This window comes from Carcharhinus amblyrhynchos, chromosome 7, assembly GCF_965287045.1.
Source record: "Carcharhinus amblyrhynchos chromosome 7, sCarAmb.v2.hapA, whole genome shotgun sequence".
Classification (NCBI taxonomy): domain Eukaryota; kingdom Metazoa; phylum Chordata; class Chondrichthyes; order Carcharhiniformes; family Carcharhinidae; genus Carcharhinus; species Carcharhinus amblyrhynchos.
This window is the reverse complement of record NC_137330.1, coordinates 119108286-119134153: the sequence shown is the minus strand read 5'-3', so window position 1 is coordinate 119134153 and position 25868 is coordinate 119108286. Positions and strand designations below refer to the sequence as shown.

The following is a 25868-nucleotide window of genomic DNA, read 5'->3' as shown; positions in this document are numbered from 1 at the left end:
TTGACAGGCTGAATGGCCCCCTGCACTGTAAGGATTCTAGGATTCTAAAAGAAATGGATGGTGCCTTAGCTTGCATTCTCTCTCTACCCCTTCCACCTCTCAGTCCCTTCTCCATCGCTGGCCCCTCCCTTTCCCCCCTCTCTGTCCCAGTTGTATTTGATGACACAGTGTAGGGAAAGCTTTATTCTGTATCTAAGCCATGCTGTACCTGTCCTGAATGCTAGGACAATGTAGAGAGAGTGTTTTACTCTGTATCTAACTCGTGTAGTACCTGTCCTGAGTGACAGGGTAACGCTACCAAGAGTGACAGCAGGATTAATTTCAGACAGGGTAGATGGAATTGAGCTGGAGATTTCTTGGAGTTAATTGAAAGTCTGAACAGGTCCAAGGAACTATCTGTGTGGAGCTTACACATTCTCCCCATGCCTGCGTGGATTTCCTCCGGGTGCTACGGTTTCCTAACAGTCCATAGACGTGTGGGTTAGGTGGATTGGCCATGCTAAATTGACTCTAGTGTCAGGGGATTAGCAGGATAAATAGGTGGGGTTACAAGAATAGGACCTGGGTGGGATTGTAGTCGGTGCAGATTCGATGGCCCAAATGACCTCCTTTTGCAATGTAGGGATTCCCTGGCCTCCTGTTATGTGTCCTGTCTAACAGTGGGCCAGGCTGAGGGGCTGAATGGCCTGTTTCTATGATCATCTGATGGTTTTTTTCCTACTAGGTGGCTTTGACTGATTGCTGTTGATTTTTCTACAGAGGAGTTAGACAAAATGAACAAGAAGATGGAAGAGGTGAAGGAAGCCAATGTCAGGGTGGTTTGTGAAGATTTCCTCGAAGATCTTCAGTCTGGAAAGGGCCTTCAGGAGTTGCTGTCAGTCCATGGGATCTCTCCCTGGGGAGCTGAAATCGCCCCCGCGATGGTGTCAGAACCTCCCGTTGCTGAGAAGTCTGCTGTGAATAAGGTTTCAAAAAGCTCCAGTGGCAAAGTCAAGCTGGAGGAAGGTAACAGTCATCTAGTTTATCACATTTATCTCAACCTCAGAGTAGCCAATGAAGTAGTTTGTGACGTGTAATCACTGTTATAATGTAGGGACCAGGGCAGCCAATTTGTACACAGCAAGTTCCCAACAACAATGAATCAGATAATTAGGTAATGTGTTTCACTCACATGTAGGGATATTCTTACTGATTTCTGAAGCAATATAGATCTAAGTAAATGGAATTGAGGTAGAGGTCAGCCATTTTCCACAACAGGCTGATTTGTTGAAGGATAGATACCAGTCAGGATACCAGAAGTAACTCTTGGTACAGTTCAATGACATCTTTCACACTCATCAAAAGGATGAGTGGGACCTTGGTTTAATATTGCATCTGAAAGACAGCACTGCCCACACTGCAGCACTCCCTCAGTACTGCACTGAACCGTCAGCCTGGATTGTGTGCTCAAGTCTCTGGAGTTGGGGCTTGGACCCACAACCTTTTGAATCGAGGTGAGAATGCTACCCACTGAGCCACAGCTGACACCAAAGTTAGTTTGAGTTAATTAATGTGTTTGTTTTGTAATTTGTGTGATGTTGTGGGTATCACCGATATGGCTGGTGTTTATTATCCGTCCCTGTCTGCGTTTGCTGAGATGGTCATGGGCTACCTTCGTAGACAGCAGTTCATGTGGGGATGATCCGCTCTGTTGTGATCTGTAATGGTTTTGGGGTCGGCTGGAGAGGTGACTTCAGAACTGTTTAGAGTCAGCCACACTGTTACAAAATCATCTTCACTTTCCTAGCTGAGAACCATAGCAATGATTTGAATGAAGGGACTTGCTGTATGAGTGCAAAATTCATAACGATATGTAGAAAAACAAGTTGTGAAGAGCACACAGTCTGCAAAGGAATAGAGGCAGGTTAAATGATTGGACAGAAATTTGGCAAATGGAGTAAAATGTGGGAAAGTGTGAACTTGTCCTTTGTCAGGAAGAATAAAAAAGCAATATATTATTTAAGGAAGCAATTGCAGAATGCAGAGATACAGAGTCCTGATACTTTAATCAAGAAAGATTAGAGTGTGAGATGATGAAGGCAAATGGAATGTTGTTTCTTGCAAGGGGAATGGAATATAAAAGTAGGGATGTTTTGCAATAGTCGTACAGGGCCTTAGTGAGACCACATAGAGTCATAGAGGTTTACAGCATGGAAGCAGGCCCTTTGGCCCAACTTGTCCATGCCATCCTTTTTTTAAGCACTAAGCTAGCCCCAATTGCCCACGTTTGGCTCATATCTCTCTATACCTACCTTATCCATGTAGCTGTCTAAATGCTTTTTAAAAAACAAAATTGTACCTGCCTCTACTACTAGTTCTAGCAGCTTGTTCCAGACACACTCTACCCCTGTGTGGAAAAAATTGCCCCTCTGACCCTTTTGTATCTCTCCCCTCTCACCTTAAACCTATGCCCGCTAGTTTTAGACTCCACTACCTTTGGGAATAGATGTTGACTATCTAGCTGATCTGTGCCCCTCATTATTTTATAGGCCTCTATAAGATCACCCGAGTCTCCTATGCTCCAGGAAGAAAAGTCCTGGTCTATCCAGCCTGTCCTTTAACTCAAACCATCAAGACCTGGTAGCATCCTAGTAAATCTTCCCTGCACTCCTAGTTTAATAATATCCTTTCTGTAATAGGGTGACCAGAACTGTACACAGTATTCCAAGTGTGGCCGTACCAATGTCTTGTACAACTTCAACGAGACATCCCAACTCCTGTCTTCAATGTTCTGACCAATGAAACCAAATAAGAAATCTCACAACACCAGATTAAAGGTTTATTTGGTAGCACGAGCTCAGCTGCCCCCTCGTCTCTCACCTGATGAAGGAGTAGTGTTCAGAAAGCTCGCCCTACCAAATAAACCTTTGACCTGGTGTTGTGAAATTGCTTACTGTGTCTACCCCAGTCCAACGTCAGCATCTCCATATCGATGAAACCAACCACGTCAATGCCTCTTTCACCAATCTGTCCACATCTAGAGTATTGTATACAGCTTTGGCCTCCTCATTTAAGGAAGGATATAAATGCGTATGAAGCAGTTCAGAGAAGCTTCATTCAACTGCTGGGACTGTACTATTCAACATGAGGAAAGGGCTTGTATCTGTTGTAGTTTAGAGGAATGAGAGGTGATTTTATTGAAATTTGTAAGATCCTGAGGGGTCTTGACAGGGTGAATGTTGAGAGGATTCTTCCCCTTGTGGGAGAATCAAGAATTAGGGGTCACTGTTAGAGTTGCCCATGTAGGACAGATGAGAAGAATTTTTTTCTCTCATACAGTTGAGAATCTTTGGAACTCTCTTCCCCAGAGCGTGATGGAGGTAGAGTCAGTGAATATTTTTAAGGCAGAGGTCAGTAGATTCTTGACTAAAGCTAAAGCTGCCACAGTCCCAGATAACCATAAGCTAGCTACTCTTCACCTTTGAGTGATTTAACTAACTCAGGCAAGGAAGAAGGTTGAGAAGGCACGGCCGTCATGAATAATCTCAGCTGATAGAGGAATTGAACCCATGCTGTTGGTATTGCTTTGCATCATAAACCAACCGTTCAGGCAACTGAGCTAAACTGACCCCATTCTTGACTAGGGAGTTTGGGGATGGGCAGGAATGTGGAGTTGAGGCCACAATCAGGTCAGCCACAATCTTATTGAATGGCTGAGCAGGTTTGAGGCTACTCCTCCTAATTTGAATGCTTGTGTTGGTAAGAATGATACTCAATCAGGCTTGACAGGTGGGACCTGTTCAGGTGGGATGGTGTTGGTCTGAACCGTGCTGGGACCAGAGTCCTGGTGAATCGTATAAATAGGACTGTGGATAGGGCTTTAAACTAATTAGTGGGGGGGGAGGGTGCGAGGGTAGGTGAAATTACAGGGCCTAAAGTAAAGGAGAGGGTACAGATATGGGAAGAGGCCAAGGATGTCTCAATAATAAAGTGAGTAGGGGGCATGAGTAAGGTTGGTAGCGTTCCTTCAAATAGGGTCCAGGTGAAGGCTGGGATGAAGACACTTTATCTGAATGCACGAAGCATTTGGAACAAAGTGAATGAGCTGGTGGTGCAGATCAGCACAAATGGATATGATCTGGTGGCCATTACAGAGACGTGGCTGCAAGGTGACAGGGACTGGGAGCTGAATGTACAGGGGTATTGAGTGTTTAGGAAGGATAGACGGGAGGAAAAAGGGGGATGGGGTAGCTCTGCTGATTAAGGATAGTATCAGGGTGGTAGTAAGGGAAGATATAGGCGCCAAAGAGCAGAACGTGGAATCGTTGTGGGTGGAGATTAGGAACAGCAAGGGGAGGAAGACGCTGGTGGGTGTCGTCTATAGGCCCCCAAATAATGACCTGGAGGTGGGGCAGGCTGTAAACGCGCAAATAAATGCTGCGCGCAGGAATGGAATGGCGATAATTATGGGGGATTTCAATCTACATATTAATTAGTTGACCCATGTTGGACGTGGTGGGCTTGAGGAAGAGTTCTTGGAATGCTGCCGGGATAGTTTCCTTGAACAGTGTGTGTTGGAGCCGACGAGGGAGCGAGCTATCTTAGATCTGGTGTTATGTAATGAGGCAGGTAGAATTAGGGACCTTGTGGTGAAGGATCCTCTTGGGAAGAATGATCATTGTATGGTGGAGTTTCTGATGTGGATGGAGGAGGAGAAAGTGGATCCCGGACCTGTGTCCTTTGTTTGAACAGAGGGGAGTATGATAGGATGAGAGAGGAATTGGCGAATGTAGATTGGGGGCGCAGATTGGGAGGTAGGTCTGCTGAGGAACAGTGGAGGATCTTTAAGGAGATCTTTCTTGGTGCTCAGCAGAAATTTATTCCGATGGAAAAGAAGGATCGTAGGAGAAGAGATAATCAGCCGTGGATAACGAAGGAGATAAAGGAGAGTATTAAATTAAAAGCTGATGCGTTTAGAGTGGCTAAAAGTAGTGGGCGAGAAGAGGATTGGGAGAGGTTTAAATATCAACAAAGAATGACGAAGAAGTTGATAAAGGAAGGATAAACTATGAATCTAGGCTAGCGCTTAATATAAAAAAGGATAGTAAGAGTTTTTATAAATATATAAAAAGGAGAAGGCTGCCTAGGGTGAATGTTGGACCCTTAGAGGATGAGAGGGGGGATTTAGTGGTGGGGGATGAGGAAATGGCTGAGGCCTTGAATAACTTTTTTGCTTCGGTCTTCACGGAGGAGGACGCAAATACTTTGCCGGGTGTTAACGATGGAAAGATGGTAGGAGTGGAGGGCCTGAATGAGATCATTGTTACTAGAGAGGCAGTGCTCGACAGACTAGAGGGACTGATGGTGGACAAGTCCCCAGGACCGGATGGAATGCATCCAAGGATTCTGAAGGAAATGGCAGAGGTGATAGTGGATGCCTTGGTGATTATTTTCTAAACCTCGCTGGATTCCAGGTAGTGCCGGAAGATTGGAAAACGGCTAATGTTATGCCGCTGTTTAAAAAGGGTAGCAGGCAAAAGGCAGGGAATTATAGTCCGGTTAGTTTAACGTCTGTTGTAGGAAAAAATGCTTGAATCCGTAATCAAAGAGAAAATAGCGAGACATCTTGAGAAGAATTGTTTGATAGAGCAGATGCAGCACGGTTTCGTTAAGGGGAAGTCGTGTCTGACGAATTTATTGGAATTCTATGAGGATGTGTCTAGTGCGGTGGATAGAGGGGAACCGGTGGATGTGGTGTTTCTCGATTTTCAGAAGGCGTTTGATAAGGTGCTGCACAAAAGGCTATTACAGAAGGTTAGGGGGCATGGAGTTGGGGGTAGGGTGTTAGCGTGGATAGGGGATTGGCTGTCAAATAGGAGGCATAGAGTGGGCGTCAATGGGTGCTATTTGGATTGGCGGTTGGTGACTAGTGGAGTGCCCCAGGGATCGGTGCTGGGGCCTCAGCTATTTACCATTTATATAGATGATCTGGAGGAGGGAGCCGAGTGTAAGGTGTCGAAATTTGCTGATGACACAAAGTGGAACAGCAAATTGTGCGGAGGGTGTGGAAAGTCTGCAGAGGGATCTAGATAGGCTGAGTGAGTGGGCGAGGACCTGGCAGATGGAATACACTGTTGGCAAGCGTGAGGTTTTCCACTTTGGTAGGAATAATGGTAGGAAGGACTACTACTTACAGGGCGAAAAGCTGCAGCATGCTACGGTGCAGAGGGACCTGGGGGTCCTTGTGCATGAGTCGCAAAAACCCAGCCTACAGGTGCAGCAGGTGGTCAGGAAGGCAAATGGGATGCTGGCCTTCATAGCGAGGGGGATTGAATATAAAAGTAGGGAGGTCTTGCTGCAACTGTACAGGGCACTGGTGAGACCGCAGCTGGAGTACTATGTGCAGTTTTGGTTGCCGCACTTGCGCAAGGATATTTTGGCCTTGGAGGGAGTGCAGAGGAGGTTCACTCGGCTGATACCGGAGTTGAGGGGGTTGAGCTATGAGGAGAGGCTGAATAGACTGGGCTTGTACTCGTTAGAGTTTAGAAGGATGAGGGGAGATCTCATTGAGACGTATAAGATGATGAAAGGGATGGATAGGGTAGAGGTGGAGAGGTTCTTCCCGCTCAGAAAGGACAGCAGGACTAGAGGGCACAGCCTCAAGGTAAGGGGGGGTGGGGGGGGGTTGCAGTTTAGAACAGAGTTGAGGAGGGACTTCTTCACTCAAAGGGTGGTGAATCTCTGGAATTCTCTGCCCGTTGAAGTGGTGGAGGCTGCCTCGCTAAATATATTTAAGACGCGGGTAGATAGGTTTTTGGTAGGCGAGGGGATTAAGGGTTATGGGGAGAAAGTGGGAAAGTGGAACTGAGCCACTTCAGATCAGCCATGATCTTATTGAATGGCGGGGCAGGCTCGAAGGGCTAGATGGCCTACTCCTGCTCCTATTTCTTATGTTCTTATGTTTGGCTCTCTCTCACACAGGCTCCAGCAAGTCCGAGAAGAAGATGAAGCTAACAGTTAAAGGAGGAGGTGCTGTTGATCCTGATTCTGGTATGTGGAGCCTGAATGCTGGAACCAGCTGCAGATGTTTCCATAGGAACTAAGCAATTGCTGGATGTTAATCATTTCGTTCATCTATCCTCCTGGTACAACGATCAAAGAATAATGGAGTTGTTCACTATTCATAATTATCAATCTCTCCGTTAATCTACCACAAACCCAGACAGGAGCTGAAGGAACTGTTGGAGGGATTTGGCAACCAGAGGTGTAAAGTCACTTGTTCCTCCTGAGCTGGTTACATTCATCTCATGTCAAGTCTCAAATTAAGTTTTTAAAAATCCTTACAGCATTTTTGCTGGTCCCCTGAGCACTGACTTCAGCAACTACTCAAATTGGTTATAGAGGTTTATGGCATGGAAACAGGCCCTTCGGCCCAATTTGTCCATGCGCCCTTTTTTTTAAATCCCTAAACTAATTCCAATTGCCCACATTTGGTCCATATCCCTCAATAGCCATCTTACACATGTAACTAAATCCTTTGTAAAAAAACAAAATTGTACCCGCCTCTACTATTACCTCTGGAAGCTTGTTTCAGACATTCACTATCCTCTGTGTGAAAAAATTGCTCCTCTGGACACTTTTGTATCTCTCGCCTTAAACCTGTGCCCTCTAGTTTTAGACTCCCCTACCTTTGGGAAAAGATATTGACTATCTACCTGATCTGTGCCGCACATTATTTTATAGACCTCTATAAGATCACCCTCAGCCTTCTACGTGCCAGAGGAAAAAGTCCCAGTCTATCCAGCCTCACCTTTAACTCAAACCATCAAATCCCGGTAGCATCCTAGTAAACCTTTTCTGCACTCTTTCTAGTTTAATAATATCCTTTCTATAATAGGGTGACCAGAACTATACACAGTACAGTACATATGACCATTAATTAAAAAAGACTTTCAAAATAATTGAAACAAAAAAATTGGGAATGGCTACAGTTAAAGGGGGAAGTTGGTGAAATAATTTCCAATCTTCCGGCACTTTGGTCAGGAATGAAGGGAGTTATGGGGGAGGAAGTCAATTTTTACATGGAAGAGGTGGGCAAACCCACCTTTTGTTAAGTCAGTGCTTACCAAAGTTGGTTCATCTCTAAAGGACCGATGAAGCCACCTTAGATTATTGTTTCTTTTGTCACAGGGTTTCATCCCGAGCCCCTGTTTCACATCCAATAAAGCTATGCACATGTCCATCTGTTTAATTAGCCTTAACCATGAATGGCTAAAATGTGGTTCTGTGAAGAAAATAAGCATTTAAAACTTTTCTGGAAAGAGGTACTTCAACCACCCTTCCTGAATAATCTGAAGCGTGATTAATCCTGGAGACGACAAGACATTTTAAGCGGTACTTTTTTTTAATGTAAAGAAAAATGGTTCAACTTCAAATTATTTTGCATACTTTCTCATTGGAAAACTTTCAAGGGATTTTTCTTTGTGGCTGCAAGACATAAATTGGATGCAGTGAAATAGCACTACCAGTCTCGAAACTCATCAGGGGGCTGTCTTAAATAGTGACCGTGGGGCATCGTTTACGTTCACCTGAGGGGGCAGATAGGGGGAGGCCTCAGTTTAACATCCCTCCTATACGAGAATATTTCTGGCACAGCAGCACTCCCTCAATGCTGCACTGAAGTTGTCAGCCTTGATTTTTGTGCTGAGGTCTCCAGACTGGGACTTCAACCCGCAACCTCTGACTCGGAGGCAAGCCCCCACTCGCGCAGGTGAGTGCACCCTCCGCCCCTGTTTGCGCGCGAGTCCCTGCCTGTTCACATGCGATCATCATGCACTTGCACTTCCTCACTAACAGCCTCACATAGAGTATAGACGTGATGGTGATTTACTTGGATGGGTGGTTTGTTTCTATGTATTTCTACAATTAACTCTCCCTGGTGTGCGAGTGAGAGCCTCCAAATGGGAAAACCCATCTTCACTCCTGGATCAGTGAGTAGCTCTGGATGGTCAATTAGGAAGATCTCACTAAACCATCACTGAAGGTTTAAGGTGAGCTGAAATTAGGGGTTAGTGAAGAACCAAGGTTGCTTGGCGTGGCATCTCAGGAACGTTAGGAATGAAAGCAGGTTTGGAGTGAGAGAGTCAGTGGGTGCAGGGGAGGGATGAGTTGAGTTGTGAATTGGGCAACCCCATACTCTTGTTTATTCGTTTCCAGGGTTGGAGGATTCGGCTCATGTCTTTGAGCAAGGCGGCAAGATTCTGAGCGCCACGCTGGGATTGGTCGATATCTCCCGTGGTTCAAACTCCTACTACAAGCTGCAGCTGCTGGAGGATGACAACAAACGGAGGTTGGTGCTGGGTTCAGTGTAGACTCTGCCTTGCGCAGATGGAACCTCCAACTGTTGGGAGTCACTGGGATCATTCCTGCTGGCCTAACTATGTTAGAGAATGGGGAGGAATTGAATCCAGGTCTTTATTGATGAACTGTACAGCGTATCAATACCGATTTGAGACATTTAAGACAAGTTTATCGTGTTCATTGACAAGGATCCTGGTCTAACGGGCATTCTGGATTGAGATTCACCGGTACAAGAAAAAACCTTGGTGGCTGCTTTGTCATCCCATTTTCCCCTGTATTTAGGGATGTGGGGAGGGTGAAGAGGGATATTTTGTTCCTTCTCACTCCCTCTGTCTCTCTCTCATAACTAGGAGCAGAGGTAGACCATTCAGCCCCTCGTGCCTTATTATTTAATTTGTTCAAGGAACGCGGCCGTCACTGACTGGGCCAGCATTTATTACCCATCGCCCTTAAATTGAGTGGCTTGCTTGGCCATTTCAGGGGGCAGTTAAGAGTGAACTACATTGCTGTGGCTCTGGAATAGGCCAGACAGGGTAAGGACGGCAGATTTCCTTCCCTATAGGGTATTAGTGTCCAGATGGGTTTTTTGGACAATCGACAATATTTCATGGTCGTCAGTAAATTCTTAGTTGCAGATTTTTTAAATTGAATTCAAATTTCACCATCTGCTGTGATGGGATTTGAAAACCTGGTCCCCAGCATATTAGTTGAGTTTCTGATTAGTAGCCTTGTGATTGTACCACTAAGCCATTGTCACGAAGACTTTTTAATTGCGGATTTTTATTGAATTCAAATTTTCAACATCTGCCATGGAGGGATTTGAACCCAGGTCCCTAGAGCATTGCACTGGGTCTGTGGACTACTGGTCCTGGACAGTACCATTATGCCACTGCTTCCCTGTTGTGCCATTCATAGAAACATAAGATAGGAGCGTGAGGAGGCCATTTGGCCCTTCAAGCTTGTTTCGACATTCATTATAATCATGGCTGATCATCCAATTCAATAGCCTAGTCCTGCTTTTTCCCCATAACCTTTGATCCCATTTGCCCCAAGTGCTATATCCAGCCGCTTCTTGAATACAATCAATGTTTTGGCATCAACAATTTCCTGTGGTAATGAATTCCACAGGCTCACCACTCTGAGTAAAGAAATGTCTCCTCACCTCCGTTCTAAATGATCTACCCTAAATTCTCAGACTGTGACCCCTAGTTCTGGATTCCCCCACCATCGGGAACATCCTCCCTGCATTTACCCTGTCCAGTCCTGTTAGAATTTTATTAGTCTCAATGAGATCCCCTCTCATTCGGCTGAACTCCAGCAAAAACAATCCTAACCTAGTCAATCTCTCCTTGTACATCAGTCCCGCCATCCCCGGAATCAGCCAGGTAAACCTTCGCTGCACTCCCTCGAGAGCAAGAACGTCCTTCTTCAGAAAAGGAGACCAAAACTACACACAATACTCTAGATGTGGTTTCACCAAGGTCCTGTAAATTGCAACAACGCATCCCTGCTCCTGTACTCGCAACCTCTCGCAATAAAGGCCAACATGCCATTTGACTTCTTTACCGCCTGCTGCACTTGCATGCTTACCTTCAGTGACTGGTGCACAAGGATACCCAGGTCCCACTGCACACTCCCCTCTCCCAGGTAGTAATCTGTCATCTTGCGTTTGCTTCCAAAGTGAATAACCTCGTACTTATCCAAATTATGCTGCATCTGCCATTGATTTGACCACTCACCCCAATCTGTCCAGATCATTCTGAAGGATCTCTGCATCCTTGTCACAGTTCACCTTCCCACCCAACTTGGTATCACCTGCAAACTTTCAGACGTTACATTTTGTTCCCTCATCCAAATCATTAATATATATTGTAAATAGCTGGGGCCCCAGCACTGATCCCTGTGACACCCCACGAGTTACTGTCTGCCAATTTTAAAAGTAGCCATTAATTCCTACTCTTTGTTTCCTCTCAATAACCTCTATCCTGCTTTCTAGTTTATCACTCTCCTTGTCTCAGCCCCTCACTCTCTATCTCCTTCTTTCTATTCCTGTTCTCCCTCTCCCTCTGTCTCCCTTTATGTACCCCACCCCCACTTGCGCACGTGCTCTCCTGCCCTCACTACCTCCCTGCATAGAGTATAGACGTGATGGCGATTTATTTGGTTGGGTAGCTTGTTTCTGTATATTTCTGGAAATAACCTGGTGTGCAAGTGGGAAAATCCATCTTCAGTCCTGGATCAGCAAGTAGCTCAGATGGTCAATCAGAAAGATCCCGAATCCAACATCCCCGCCCCCACTCTGAAATCCCAGAGGAGAAGGCTGCAGAAATGAAGCTGGAGGTCTAGTCTAGGGGCAGTGACCTTGGGGCTTATCTTCACTGTTTGGTTCTGTTCCTTTTCCTCAGGAGCTTGGTGCGACGATTTTTGATGGCTGCTGTACCAACCAGTCTTCACACCAGGCTGTTTGACCGTGAGGCAGATTATGACCCTGCCTGCATTCAGTTCGGTGGGACAGGGCACTTGGCGTCATGGCTTCATCCCTGTCTAGCGACTAACCTGTCCGAGCATGCCTTGAGTGCGTGGGGAACGGGAGTCGATTCCAGGCAACAAGGCAGTGGGCCAGGAATTTCGGAGTCGTGGGTGATTATTGTATTAAGTCCGGTGCTCTGACTTGAAGCTTGGCTCCTCTCCCACAGGTACTGGGTCTTCAGGTCCTGGGGCCGCGTGGGGACCACCATTGGTGGCAACAAACTGGAGAAGATGTCATCCAAAGAGGAAGCGATCGACCATTTCCTGGGGCTTTACGAGGAAAAGACAGGCAATGCCTGGCATTCCAAGAACTTCACTAAATACCCCAACAGATTTTATCCCCTGGAGATCGACTATGGCCAGGTGGGTTCTGTTCCTCACCCTGGACCATCCCTGGCACCCACACCCTGGACCATCCACCCTCACCAACCCTGGACCATCCACCCTCACCAACCCTGGACCATCCACCCTCACCAACCCTGGACCATCCACCCTCACCAACCCTGGACCATCCACCCTCACCAACCCTGGACCATCCACCCTCACCAACCCTGGACCATCCACCCTCACCAACCCTGGACCATCCACCCTCACCAACCCTGGACCATCCACCCTCACCAACCCTGGACCATCCACCCTCACCAACCCTGGACCATCCACCCTCACCAACCCTGGACCATCCACCCTCACCAACCCTGGACCATCCACCCTCACCAACCCTGGACCATCCACCCTCACCAACCCTGGACCATCCACCCTCACCAACCCTGGACCATCCACCCTCACCAACCCTGGACCATCCACCCTCACCAACCCTGGACCATCCACCCTCACCAACCCTGGACCATCCACCCTCACCAACCCTGGACCATCCACCCTCACCAACCCTGGACCATCCACCCTCACCAACCCTGGACCATCCACCCTCACCAACCCTGGACCATCCACCCTCACCAACCCTGGACCATCCACCCTCACCAACCCTGGACCATCCACCCTCACCAACCCTGGACCATCCACCCTCACCAACCCTGGACCATCCACCCTCACCAACCCTGGACCATCCACCCTCACCAACCCTGGACCATCCACCCTCACCAACCCTGGACCATCCACCCTCACCAACCCTGGACCATCCACCCTCACCAACCCTGGACCATCCACCCTCACCAACCCTGGACCATCCACCCTCACCAACCCTGGACCATCCACCCTCACCAACCCTGGACCATCCACCCTCACCAACCCTGGACCATCCACCCTCACCAACCCTGGACCATCCACCCTCACCAACCCTGGACCATCCACCCTCACCAACCCTGGACCATCCACCCTCACCAACCCTGGACCATCCACCCTCACCAACCCTGGACCATCCACCCTCACCAACCCTGGACCATCCACCCTCACCAACCCTGGACCATCCACCCTCACCAACCCTGGACCACCCCCCCTTCCCCTGACACCCTGGACCATCCTGTCCCCCACATACGCACACCTTGGACACCCCCTCCCCCCAAGAATACCTGGACCCACCTACCCGCCCACCTATCCCAAAGATGATCCATAAGCAGAAATAGATTGCAGTGGTTATTCATCAAGCCCATTATCTTTCTAATACTGTGCTAGGTATTTGCCAATCCAAGATGGATTGTGCAGCAAGCAATCAGAATGTTCCTGCAGCTGTTATTAATTCACATTGTCATTCATTGATTAGTTCATTGAGATGGGTTGTTCAGCCAATCATACCTGTACTGGCCCCTTTGAAAGATCTGTCCAATCAGTCCCACCTCCCTGCTTTTTCCTCATTGGTCAGGCTCTATCCCATTGATTCTGTTGCCGTTGAGTCATGGAGGTTTACAGCATGGAAACAGGCCCTTCAGTACAACTTGTCCCTGCTGCCCTTTTTTTTTTAAACCATTAAGCTAGTCCCAATTGCCAGCGTTTTGCCCATATCCCTCTATATCCATCGTACCCATGTAACTGTTTAAATGGTTTTTAAAAGACAAACTTGTACCCACCTCTACTACTACCACTGACAGCTTGTTCCAGACATTTACCACCCTCTGTGTGGAAAAATCGCCCTCTGGACCCTTTTGTATCTCTCCCTTCTCGCTTTAAACCTATGCCCCCTTGTATTAGACTGCCCTACCTGTTGGAAAAGCTACTAATTATCTCGCTGATCTATGCCACTTATTATTTTATAGACCTCTATAAGATCACCCCTCAGCCTCCTACACGCCAGAGAAGAAAGTCCCAGTCCAGCCATTCCGGGGAAGTGCCGGAAGATTGGAAAACGGCTAATGTTACGCCGTTGTTTAAGAAGGGTGCCAGGCAAAAGGCGGGGAATTATAGGCCGGTTAGTTTAACGTCTGTGGTAGTTAAAATGTTAGAATCCGTCATTAAGGAGGAAATTGCGAGGCATCTTGAAGGGAATTGCTTGATAGAGCAGACGCAGCACGGTTTCATTAAAGGGAAGTCATGTCTGACAAATTTACTGGAGTTCTATGAGGATGTGTCTAGGGCAGTGGATAGAGGAGAGCCGGTGGATGTGGTCTTTCTGGATTTTCAGAAGGCGTTTGACAAAGTACCTCATAAGAGGTTGTTGCAGAAGGTCAGGGGACATGGAGTTGGGGGTAGGGTGTTAGCATGGATAGAGGATTGGTTGTCAAATAGGAGGCAGAGAGTGGGGGTCAACGGGTGCTATTCGGATTGGCGGATGGTGACTAGTGGAGTGCCCCAGGGGTCAGTGCTGGGGCCTCAGCTTTTTACCATTTATATAGATGATCTGGAGGAGGGAACCGAGTGTAGGGTGTCGAAATTTGCTGATGACACCAAGATTGGGGGAACGGCAAATTGTGCGGAGAGTGTGGAGAGTCTGCAGAAGGATCTAGATAGGCTGGGCGAATGGGCCAGGAAATGGCAAATGGAATTTAATGTTGGCAAGTGTGAGGTGGTCCACTTTGGTAGGAAGAATGGTAGGAAGGATTATTACTTACGTGGCGAAAAACTGCAGCAGGCAACGGTGCAGAGGGACCTCGGGGTCCTTGTGCATGAGTCGCAAAAACCCAGCTTGCAGGTGCAGCAGGTGGTCAGGAAGGCGAATGGGATGCTGGCCTTCATAGCGAGGGGGATTGAATATAAAAGTAGGGAGGTCTTGCTGCAGCTGTATAGGGCATTGGTGAGGCCACAGCTGGAGTACTGTGTGCAGTTTTGGGTGCCGCACCTGCGCAAAGATATTTTGGCCTTGGAGGGAGTGCAGAGGAGGTTTACTAGGCTGATACCGGAGTTGAGGGGGTTGAGCTATGAGGAGAGGCTGAATAAGCTAGGCTTGTACTCGTTAGAGTTTAGAAGAATGAGGGGAGATCTCATTGAGACGTATAAGATGATGAATGGGATGGATAGGATAGAGGTGGAGAGACTCTTCCTGCTCAGAAAGGATAGTAGGACTAGGGGGCACAGCCTCAAGATAAAGGGGGGCCGGTTTAGAACGGAGTTGAGGAGGAACTTCTTCACTCAAAGGGTGGTGAATCTCTGGAATTCTCTGCCCGTTGAAGTGGTGGAGGCTGCCTCGCTAAATATTTTTAAGACGCGGGTTGATGGGTTTTTGATAAGAGAGGGGATTAAGGGTTATGGGGAGAGGGCGGGAAAGTGGAACTGAGCCACGACAGATCAGCCATGATCTTATTGAATGGCGGGGCAGGCTCGAAGGGCCAGATGGCCTACTCCTTCTCCTATTTCTTATGTTCTTATGTTCTCTCCTCAAGTCCCGGTAGCATCCTAGTAAATCTTTTCTGCGCTCTTTCTAGTTATCTTTCTATAATAGGGTGACCAGAACTACACAGTATCCAAGTGTGGCCATACCAATGTCTTGTGCAACTTCAACAAGATGTCCCAACTCTTGGACTCAATGTTCTGACCAATAAAACCAAACGTGCCGAATGCCAATCAAAAATTTTTATTCACACCGTGTCTGTCAACCTCACTGGCTTTGCATGCCCGCCAGGTCACAACTCTCTGCGTTTAAAAAAAACTTATCTTCTGGCTCTTTTGCCTTTAACCCGTGTTCCTCTCTTTAGTGATTGTCCTGCCACTTATTTACCTTGTCCAAACGCTTGATGATTTTACAGCACCTCTATCAAATCTCCTCTGCTCTACGGAGACCAGAAGCAGCTTTTTCTCCAGCACCCATCTGTTAGACCTCCTCTTCGCCCTGTCCAAAGCCTTGAGCTGCTTCCAAACCTGTGGGACTAAGAATTCAACACATTACAAAAGCAAAGTTTTATAATGATGCATGGTAAATTCTGGAAATACTCAGCACATCAGGCAGTTATAGTGAAAGTTCACTGAACTAAAACATTTACTCTGTTTCAGGTCAATGAATACAACACTCAGTTGATGTCTTGCTTTTGTGCTCTTTACATCTACTAACAAAGTCTATGATTCTATTTGCTTTCTTTGTTAAGCAGCGTCTTCAACTTGCCCCATTACATTCATATTGCCACATAAGAACATAATAGGAGCAGGAGTAGGCCATCTGGCCCTTCGAGCCTGCCCCGCCATTCAATAAGATCATGGCTGATCTGTCGTGGCTCAGTTCCACAAAACTGTCGCTACTGGACCAGGTCAAAGACTAGGAATTCTGCGATGAGTAACTCACTTCCTGACTCCCCAAAGCCTGTCCACCATCAACAAGCCACAAGCCAGGAGTGTGATGGAACATTCCCCACTTGCCTGGATGGGTGCAGCTCCAACAACACTCGAGCAACAGGACAAAGTAGCCCGTTTGACTGCTACCCTTTCCACAAGCATTCACTCTCTCCACCACTCCCCCCAGTACCTTTTACAAGATGTACTGTAGGAATCTTCCCAAGGCTCCTTAGACAGCACCTTCCAAACCCCTGAACACTATCACCTAGAAGGACAAAGGCAGCAAACCCATGGGAACACCACCATCTGGTAGCTCTCTCTCTCTTTCCCACCCCACCACACGCACACACATACATGCGCACACATCATGCTGAGTTGAAAATATATTGCCATTCCTTCGCTGTCACTGGGTCAAAATTCTGGAACCCCCACATACACACACACAACTGCCACAGTTGGCGGCAGTTCAAGAAGGCAACGAACCACCACCTTCTCCATGGCAATTAGGGATAAGTAATAAATGCCGGCCAGCCAGTGACACCCGCATCCTGTGAAAACAACATTATTAAATTACTCCGATGCTAAACGTAACCCTCCACCCCCCAGTCTCTGGGATGTCACTCCACTGGTATTGTACCTTCAGTAACTGATGTTTCTCAATCCCTCTGCCCACAGGATGAAGAAGCTGTGAAGAAGCTAACTGCAAATTCCAGTACCAAGTCCAAGCTAGATAAGGCTGTGCAGGACCTCATCAAGACAATCTTCGATGTAGAGAGTATGAAGAAAGCCATGGTGGAATTTGAGGTATGAGGATTGTGTGTGTATTGAGCCACGACCTGTCACATTCTTTAGCGAATAGGATGTGTTCAGCTGGTGTATTGGGGAAGCTAGATCCTTTGATAAATTAATAAAAATTAGTGTTTATTCAGGAAGTGTATTCACTGGCTGCGACCAGGGTTGTGCTGTAGCTCCCGTTCTATCCTCTCACAGTTGAGGGAGCAACGCCACTGGAGATCTCCTGGGATTGGGTATTATTCTGCTGTGCAACTGTGTATTTCTGCGGGGTGTAATTGTACCTTCCTGAGTAACTCAGACTAATTGCTTGTTGGCTGATACTTGGGTTAATTAGAGGAAAAAAAACAAAGAAAATTGCAGCACAATAACAGGCCCTTCGGCCCTCCAAGCCTGCACCGACCATGCTGCCTAACTGAACTAAAACCCCCTACCTTTCTGGGAACTGTATTCCTCTATTCCCAATCATTTGTCCAGATGCCCCTTAACACTCACTATCGTATCTGCTTCCACTACCTCCCCTGGCAGCAAGTTCCAGACACCCGCCAACCTCTGTGTAAAAAAAAACTTACCTTGTACATCTCCTTTAAACCTTGCCCCTCGCACTTTAATCCTATGCCCCCTGGCAATTGACTGTTGCACCCTGGGAAAAAGCTTCTGACTATCTACTCTGTCCATGCCCCTCATAATCTTGTAGACTTCTATCAGGTCCCCTCAACCCCTGTCGTTCCAGTGAGAACAAACCAAGTTTCTACAAACTCTCCTCATAGCTAATGCCCTCTATGCCAGGCAACAGCCTAGTAAATCTTTTTTTTACCCTCTCCAAAGGCTCCATTTTCTTCTGGTAGTGAAGCGACCAGAATTGAACACTAGATTCCAAGTGTGGTCTAACTAAGGTTCTATAAAGCTGAAACATGACTTGCCAATTTTTAAACTCAATGCCCTGGCTGATGAAGGCAAGCATGCCGTATGCCTTCTTGTCTACCTTCCCCACTTTCAGCGACCTGTGTACCTATATGCCCAGATTCCTCTGCCTATCAATACTCTGAAGGGTTCTGCCATTTACTGTATATTTCCAATCTGTATTAGACCTTCCAAAATGCATTACCTCACATTTATCCGGATTAAACTCCACTTGCCATCTCTCCGCCCAAGCCTCAAACGGATCTATATCCTGCTGTATCTTCTGATGGTCCTCTTCGCTATCTGCAAATCCACCAATCTTTGTGTCATCCGCAAACTTACTAATTGAATCAGTTGCATTTTCCTCCAAATCGTAACAGCAAAGGTCCCAGCACTAATCCCTGAAGAGCACCACTTGTTACAGCCTTCCATTCAGAAACATACCCTTCCACTGCTACCCTTTGTTACATCAAATCAAATCTTCTATGATCGAGCCAGTTCTATAATCCATCTTGCCAGCACGTCACTGATCCTATGCAACTTCACGTCCTGCACCAGCCTGCTATGAGGCACCTTGTCAAAGGCCTTACTGAAATCCAGGTAGACAACATCCTCTGTCCTACCCTCATCAATCATCTTCGTCACTTCCTCGAAAAACTTGATCAAGTTCGTGAGACATGATCTCCCCTTCATAAAACCATGTTGCCTCTCGCTGGTATGTCCACTTATTTCCAAGTGGGAGTAAATCTTGTCTGGAAGAATCCTCTCTAATAATTTCCCTACCACTGATGTAAAATTCATCGCCTGTAATTACCTGGATTATTCTTGCTACATTGGCTATTCTCCAATCCTCTGGGACCTCCTCTGTATGATGGTCGTCATAATGTGGAGATGCCGGCGTTGGACTGGAGTAAACACAGTAAGAAGTCTCTCAACACCAGGTTAAAGTCCAACAGGTTTATTTGATCGTAAACCCACAAGCTTTCAGGGTTTGCCCCTTCGTCAGGTGAGTGGAGAGAGACCAGAATTCTCTACTCACCTGACGAAAGGGCAAACCCTGAAAGCTTGTGCGTTTATGATCAAATAAACCTGTTGGACTTTAACCTGGTGTTGTGAAACTTCTTACTGTGACCTCCCCTTAGCCAGTGAGGATACAAAGATTCCTCTCAAGGCTCCAGCAATTTCCTCCCTTGCCTCTCTCAGTACTTTGGGGTATATCCCATCAGGCCCTGGGGACTTGTCTACCTTTCAGGACAGGATTCAAAAATAAGCAGTGAATATTTTCCTTGATTATTCGGGCCTGTACACCTCCATTTTCTTTTAATTTGGGAATTTTGCAACATAGGAGACTATTCATGCCTGTGTCAGCTCTTTGAATGAGCTGTCTGGTTGGCCTCACTTTGGAAATATTAGCACCTTTTCCCTGTTGAAACAGTCCCTCACACTAGGTTAAGTGGAGGGATTGTTTCAAAAAAGACTACTGTATCCTACCATAGATACCTGGCTTAAAAACTCTGAAGGCATGTATTTCCTGTCCACAAACTTTACATGCTGTTTGTCACAATTTTTGCACACTTTGATATCAACATTTCATGTTGAAACCGACTGCGTGCATTTAAGATGCAGTTTACCTATGTAAACAGACCCTGGTCAATGTATTTATGCAGTCCAGGGTGGTGCTGTGGCTCCTGTTGTATCCTGTCACAGTGAAGGGAGCAACACCACTGGAGATCTCCTAGGATTGGGTATTATTCTGCTGTGCAACTTCCTGGGTTACTCGGGCTGATTGCTTGTTGACTGATACTTGGGTTAATTAGAGGTGGACAGGGTTCAAAGATAATCAACAAATATTTTCCTTGATTAAAAACAAAAATGCTGGAAAAACTCAGAAGGTCAGGCAGCATTTATGGAGAGAATACTTTTTTTTGGACAATTTGCATTGCAGATTCCAAATGATGGACTTTCTTTCATGATGCCTGAAGTATATACACTTCTGTTTCCAAATAACATTTTCTATATGTATCTGGCTGTGGTGGAAAGACTGTAGTTCTTATCTTCCTACACCATTGATTGCAATGTTTCTTTCCCAACAGATCGATCTTCAGAAGATGCCCCTGGGCAAACTGAGCAAGAGGCAGATCCAGAGTGCATATGCCATCCTCAGTGAGGTTCAGCAGGTAGGGTTGCAGTTCCCTCTCCTTACGGTGGCCTCATGGTTGGGGGAATGCAATAGCAATGCTCAGAGGCTGTGAATTCAAATCCCACTGTGGTGAATTGTGGATCCCTCCCCCCTTTCCAGGCAAAAAAAACCTGATGGTGGACTGGTGGCAGAGTCAAAACATCTCTGTGCAATACATGTATGGTATACATTGTGTATAGTATATGCCAGTAGTGCATTGGGCACTGCTTCCCTCCAGTCTGTCTGACTCAGTGCACACTGCAAAATGAATTCACTCCCCAGCTAGATAGCTCCATCAAAGAACAAGGCCACAAGGGGAACTGATTATCACCCTCCTGAAACCCGCTGTGAGTGCACCGACACCGCAAAGACCACAACCAGCTGAGAAAGCCCACCATCTCCTCGGGATGACCAGGAAAGGGGGCAATAAATCTGAGACTCACCCACAAGCCCCCAGAGCAAAGGAAATGTAAAAAAAATGGAAGTTGATTCCTTTTCCAAAAAACGTGACTGCATATTGGGAGAGATGAATCACTGTAGGAGCTGGTAAATGTCTGTTGTTTTGCTGTGTTAAGGTTGTCGCAAACAATGGGACAGAATCACAGATACTGGACCTCTCCAATCGCTTCTACACGCTCATACCACATGACTTTGGAATGAAGAAACCACCTCTCTTGAACAATGAAGAGTATATCCAGGTGACTGGGGTGATAATTACATTGAGTACGAGTTATTTTCAAAATGGTGAGGAGTTTTGATTGGAGCAGATGGGGAGGAATTGTTTGCCCTAGAAAAGAGAGCCGGTAACTAGAGGATGTAAATTAAAGATAATTGGGATAAAGAGTCAGACGAGCAATATTTTCATGCAGCGCGATTGTGAATTGGGTGGTGGAAACAGACCAGGGAGATCAGCCATTCTGTCACATGGTAGGCTTGTGAGATTGAAAGGCCTAATCCTACTCCTATTCCTGATATCCTGGAAGAGAATTGGATAGAGAGCTAATGAGAAAGAGCACAGGAGTGGGACTAATGGAATAGCTCTGTCCAAGAGCTCGCTCAGTCATGAAAGATAAAGACAGCAGATATCTGGGAACACCACCACGTGGAGATTCCTCTCCAAGTCACTTACAATCCCGACTTGGAAATATATCGCTGTTCCTTCTCTGTCATTGGGTCAAAATCCTGGAATTTCCCCCCGAACAGCATGGTGGATGTACCTACACCAAGGGCAACTATGAATGGGCAATAACTGCTGGTAATGCCACACCCCATGAAATATTTTTAAAATGACAAGCTGAATGGCCTCCTCCGTGCTGGCTAATTCTGTGATACATTTGGAGTATTTTACTGTTGGGTAAGGTAAGCAGCTATGGGAGATTTTCCCCAACTTGTGAATGCTCTTGAGAATAACGAAGGGTGTGCTGCTGTGTGTGCCTACATCACAGACTTCATACAAGAACAATGCCACTAGAATTCTACCACCTTGCCCGGCACGGAATTGGAGCGGGTGAGGGGCAGACAACGGAAATATCTGTTGACCTCAGGCAGGAATTTCTAGTCTTGCTCCTGTGTTATCTAATTTTGCTGCATGTCACAATCAGGAATAGAGTCCTCTCCTGGCCCTCCCTTCATGTCCTTGTCCTTGTCCCTTAAATGCCAGCCTCGTCAGAAATTGACACTTCAATACACATCCTCATGATCTCCTTAAGGCCTGTGATTGATCGCTTATTACTGAGATACAGGGCAGTCATCCATTGTCCTTTACTTTGCAGCTACACTTGTTAGACAACCATGAGCACAAATCAAACTGGACTATCTGAGAGAGCAGCTTGTTATCATGTCTGGGTGCTGGATTAACTCCAGGAGTGAAAGGGCAGCCATTTCCAAGGAGACCGGTTCTGTAGATTTGTGGCATCGCAGACGTCAGTATATTTTCCCATGTTTAATACCTAGAGCCAGTCATTTACTTCTAAACTAAGATGGACATTACACAAAGCTTTCCCACCCTTGGGACCTGTGCTCTGGTGCCTAAAGTGGGTGCTACATATGCACATTTCCAGAGAATTGTTATGACCCTGATGGGCTTCTTTCTATCATTGTATCATATGAAATATTCAGAACAGATTTCAGAATAGAGACCAGGTTTGTACTTGGTTGCTGTATAATCGCAGAGTGAAATATAATGTTCAAGATACTCCTGTACCTCCATTTCATTTATTGTTCAATAACTAATTGCACTGTTTATTCTGGGCCATACAGTTTCAATCTGGATTTAATTTAATTGTTTTGGTTGGGATGGAAATGAGATTGACTAAGTTAGACTTGGCAGCTTTACATTCATTACCCTGCACTGAACATCCAGATCTAGAATGGCCACAGAATGAGCTTTGGTTGTGAAACTATAGAAGTTTGAATAAGCCGCTATTTTTCTCTCTCTCTGACTTGTCATTTGGAGCTCCCCTGACCTTGCTGTTCCTTCCTTTGCTCACCAGGTCAAAGTGCAGATGTTGGACAGCCTACTGGATATTGAGGTTGCCTACAGTCTCCTCAAAGGTGGCAAGGAAGATGACGCCAAGAATCCAATCGATGTCAATTATGAGAAGCTGCACACAGACATCAAGGTGACTGGTGTAACCCCCTCCTTTTAAGCCAAATCCCTGTACCTTTCCCAGCAGCCTCCTGAATCACTCGGTCACTGGCTGAACCATGCACAGTGCGTGTTCTGAGCTTCCACAAGTTACCACAGTGGATCTGTGTCCCTGGATTCTGGGTAGAAAGATTGTGAAGGTTTGGATCTGGCTGAATTTTGATGCTCCTCCACTCTGCAGACATTGGCAATGTGAGGATTAACCCTTATGCTGGGATATAAAGGTGGGCCATACCACCACCAACAGTCTGTATATTAGAGAGAGGAAATAGCAGTTTGGGGAAATGGGAGACTGAGCTACACAGACCTGGAGGATCCCAGGCTTTGATCTGGTTTGGACCTCAGCAGTTGCTGGCCATGGCTCTGGCATTGGATGAACCTCTGAAATAGTGTAACTTCCTGATTTTATTTAACACTTCCATAACAGTGTGATCACCTTTCCCCCCACCCGCAATCTCTCCATCATGTCCCAGTCAGCCATCCAAGAGTTAATATCGACATTGCTCCATTTGTGATTGTCTCTTAACTGTTTTCTGTATTCTGTAAACTCTTTGTTTTAGGTTCTGGACAAGCAAACAGATGAAGCCAAGATAATAAGAGACTATGTTAAAAACACACACGCTGCGACACACAACCAGTATGACCTCGAAGTGATGGAGGTGAGTGTATTAACGCTTCACAGACAGCCTAACCTCAGATACAGCAGTTGGGAGTTGTCACGGATAGTGACTGTCCCCTTCCCAGGCCTTTGATGGGAGGTTTGTCTCTGGGGCCTGCATCAGTTATATTCAGAAACTTCCTACAACATTGGGACCTAATCTGCCCACTCCCACCAAAACCCCAGTTTGCTTTGTTCTCCAGGAGAGAAAGGAAGTAGATTTTCTTAAATGCCCTCCTTCACACTAATTTAAACAAGTGAGGGGACCTCAGGCCTGTCCTCAGCACAAACCCGGCTCATCTCCTTTTAGTGCTTCCTTGCTGCAACTCGGATGACAGCAGCCTTGTTGACCATGAGGCCCAGGTCTTTGTATCGCGCTGGTTTCTGCTTTCCCCTCACATCAGTTCTGCCATGTACATCCGTCTCCCCGTGACTCCCCATTGAAACAAAATCTGGAGCTCCCTGATTGGTTTCGGTGAGTCAGTGCCCCAGACAGTGGGATACTGAGCTACACGAACCAGGAGGATCCTGGGTTTTGATCCGATCTGGAGCTCAGCGGTGCAGCTAGTGTGGAAGTGGGTGTTGTTGGGCTTGGCTGTTGACCCCCTTTGCAGTGGAATAGCTGACTCACTCTGGGAGGGCCTTGGAAAGCATGGGTGAGCAGTTGACTGCTGCGGGAAAGTATCCATTGTGATTCAGTACCTTCACACAAGGACACGGGAATAAGCTTTGGCTGCAGACTGCCTCCTTTTTGCCATGCGCTGATGTGTACACCCCTCCCACATAGCCAGTGCACCTGTTGCCTGTATTCAGCATGATGTGTTTTTGCTCTTTGATGTGTGTGTGTAGCACAAAGATCTGGAATGGATTAGTTTTCACGTTGTGGAGTCTTTTTCCTTTCCGGTAGATATTTAAGATTAAGCGTGAGGGGGAAGAACAACGTTTTGGGCCCTTCAGCGAACTTCATAACCGGCAGCTGCTCTGGCACGGGTCTCGCATCACCAACTTTGCTGGCATCTTGTCACAGGGTCTCCGCATTGCGCCGCCAGAGGCCCCCGTGGTGAGTGAGGGAGGTGGGGACCGAGCGTCTAAACAGAGAAGCAACTGACGGAGTTACTCCAATCGTGGCCCTTGAATTTTATTTTCATTGTTATTACTTAGCGGGTGGGTTGGAAGATGCAGGGGTCGCCACCCATCATGTGGGAGCCAAGAACAGGAGAAATAAGTGAAGAACTGTCTTCGTTGTCGCCTGAGCTCAGCCCATGCTTTTCTCTGCATTCTTTTAACAGGATCACTTCTTGTTTTGTTAGGCTAATGTGGTGGCCAATCAGTGCACAGTCTGATCCCACAAACAGCGAACAAGGTATATTACAGTTGTTTTCCATGGTTGGTTTTGGAATAAAGCTGGACTAAAGGAGGAACATTGACCAAGGCCACCTGTGCATTGGGATGTTTAATATCCACCTGACAGGAACCCTTTCTAACCTGCTGTCCCTCATTATTACACTGGGAGTGTTAGTTGAGATTGTGCACAAGTTTCTGGAGTGGGACATGAACTCCCAACCTCTTGGTTTGAGAGGGAGCCAAAGCTATCCCAGTGGAGCTGGATTTTCAGCTGAACAACAGACCTCTCAAACCTGAGGCTGAATTAGCCACCTGTTATTTTTAATGAAACATGATCGATCTTTACATAAGTTTGGTAAAGTTGATTTTTTATCCTGTGGATTTTGCTGAAGTCACTGGTGTAACTTTTAAGATGAAGCATTCAGTCGGGCTGTAATCCATATGTATGTTCCTAATATCCCTGCTTTATTTAAGTTTCTTGCTCTATACTTCCGGAAGACAGCAGTACCATTTACAGTGATCTGTTGACTGGGGCTGTGTAGAGTGCTCCAGACAGGAGTGTAACATCAGTGTCTCATCCATCTCACTCCCCCCTGTGCTCGCTGACTTGGCGTTGTCTCCCTGTATGTCAACACCTCCATTTTAAAATTCTCATCCTTCTGCTCAAATTCCTCCATGGAACACCATTCCCTAGCTCTGTAATTTTTTCCAACTTTACAATCCTCGCAGATCACTTAATTCTTCCAATTCAGGCCTCTTACATGCCCTCTACTTTGCCAATGCCCTAACCTCTGGAATTGCTTCTATAAACCTCTTTTGCTTCTTTT

At 46.6% G+C, this 25868-nt stretch overlaps 1 protein-coding gene across 1 annotated transcript in view; it reads left to right on the top strand.

Moving 5' to 3' along the window:
• Window positions 1-25868, top strand: part of parp1 (poly (ADP-ribose) polymerase 1) — a 70025-nt gene that overhangs the window by 36671 nt on the left and 7486 nt on the right. The window contains exons 10-19 of the mRNA XM_080193026.1: window positions 760-1005; window positions 6961-7029; window positions 9196-9328; window positions 12036-12231; window positions 17194-17322; window positions 20307-20390; window positions 20968-21090; window positions 22885-23013; window positions 23600-23698; window positions 24605-24757. Coding sequence (XP_080049152.1) covers window positions 760-1005; window positions 6961-7029; window positions 9196-9328; window positions 12036-12231; window positions 17194-17322; window positions 20307-20390; window positions 20968-21090; window positions 22885-23013; window positions 23600-23698; window positions 24605-24757 — 1361 coding nt within the window. The remainder of the gene's footprint in view (window positions 1-759; window positions 1006-6960; window positions 7030-9195; window positions 9329-12035; window positions 12232-17193; window positions 17323-20306; window positions 20391-20967; window positions 21091-22884; window positions 23014-23599; window positions 23699-24604; window positions 24758-25868) is intronic.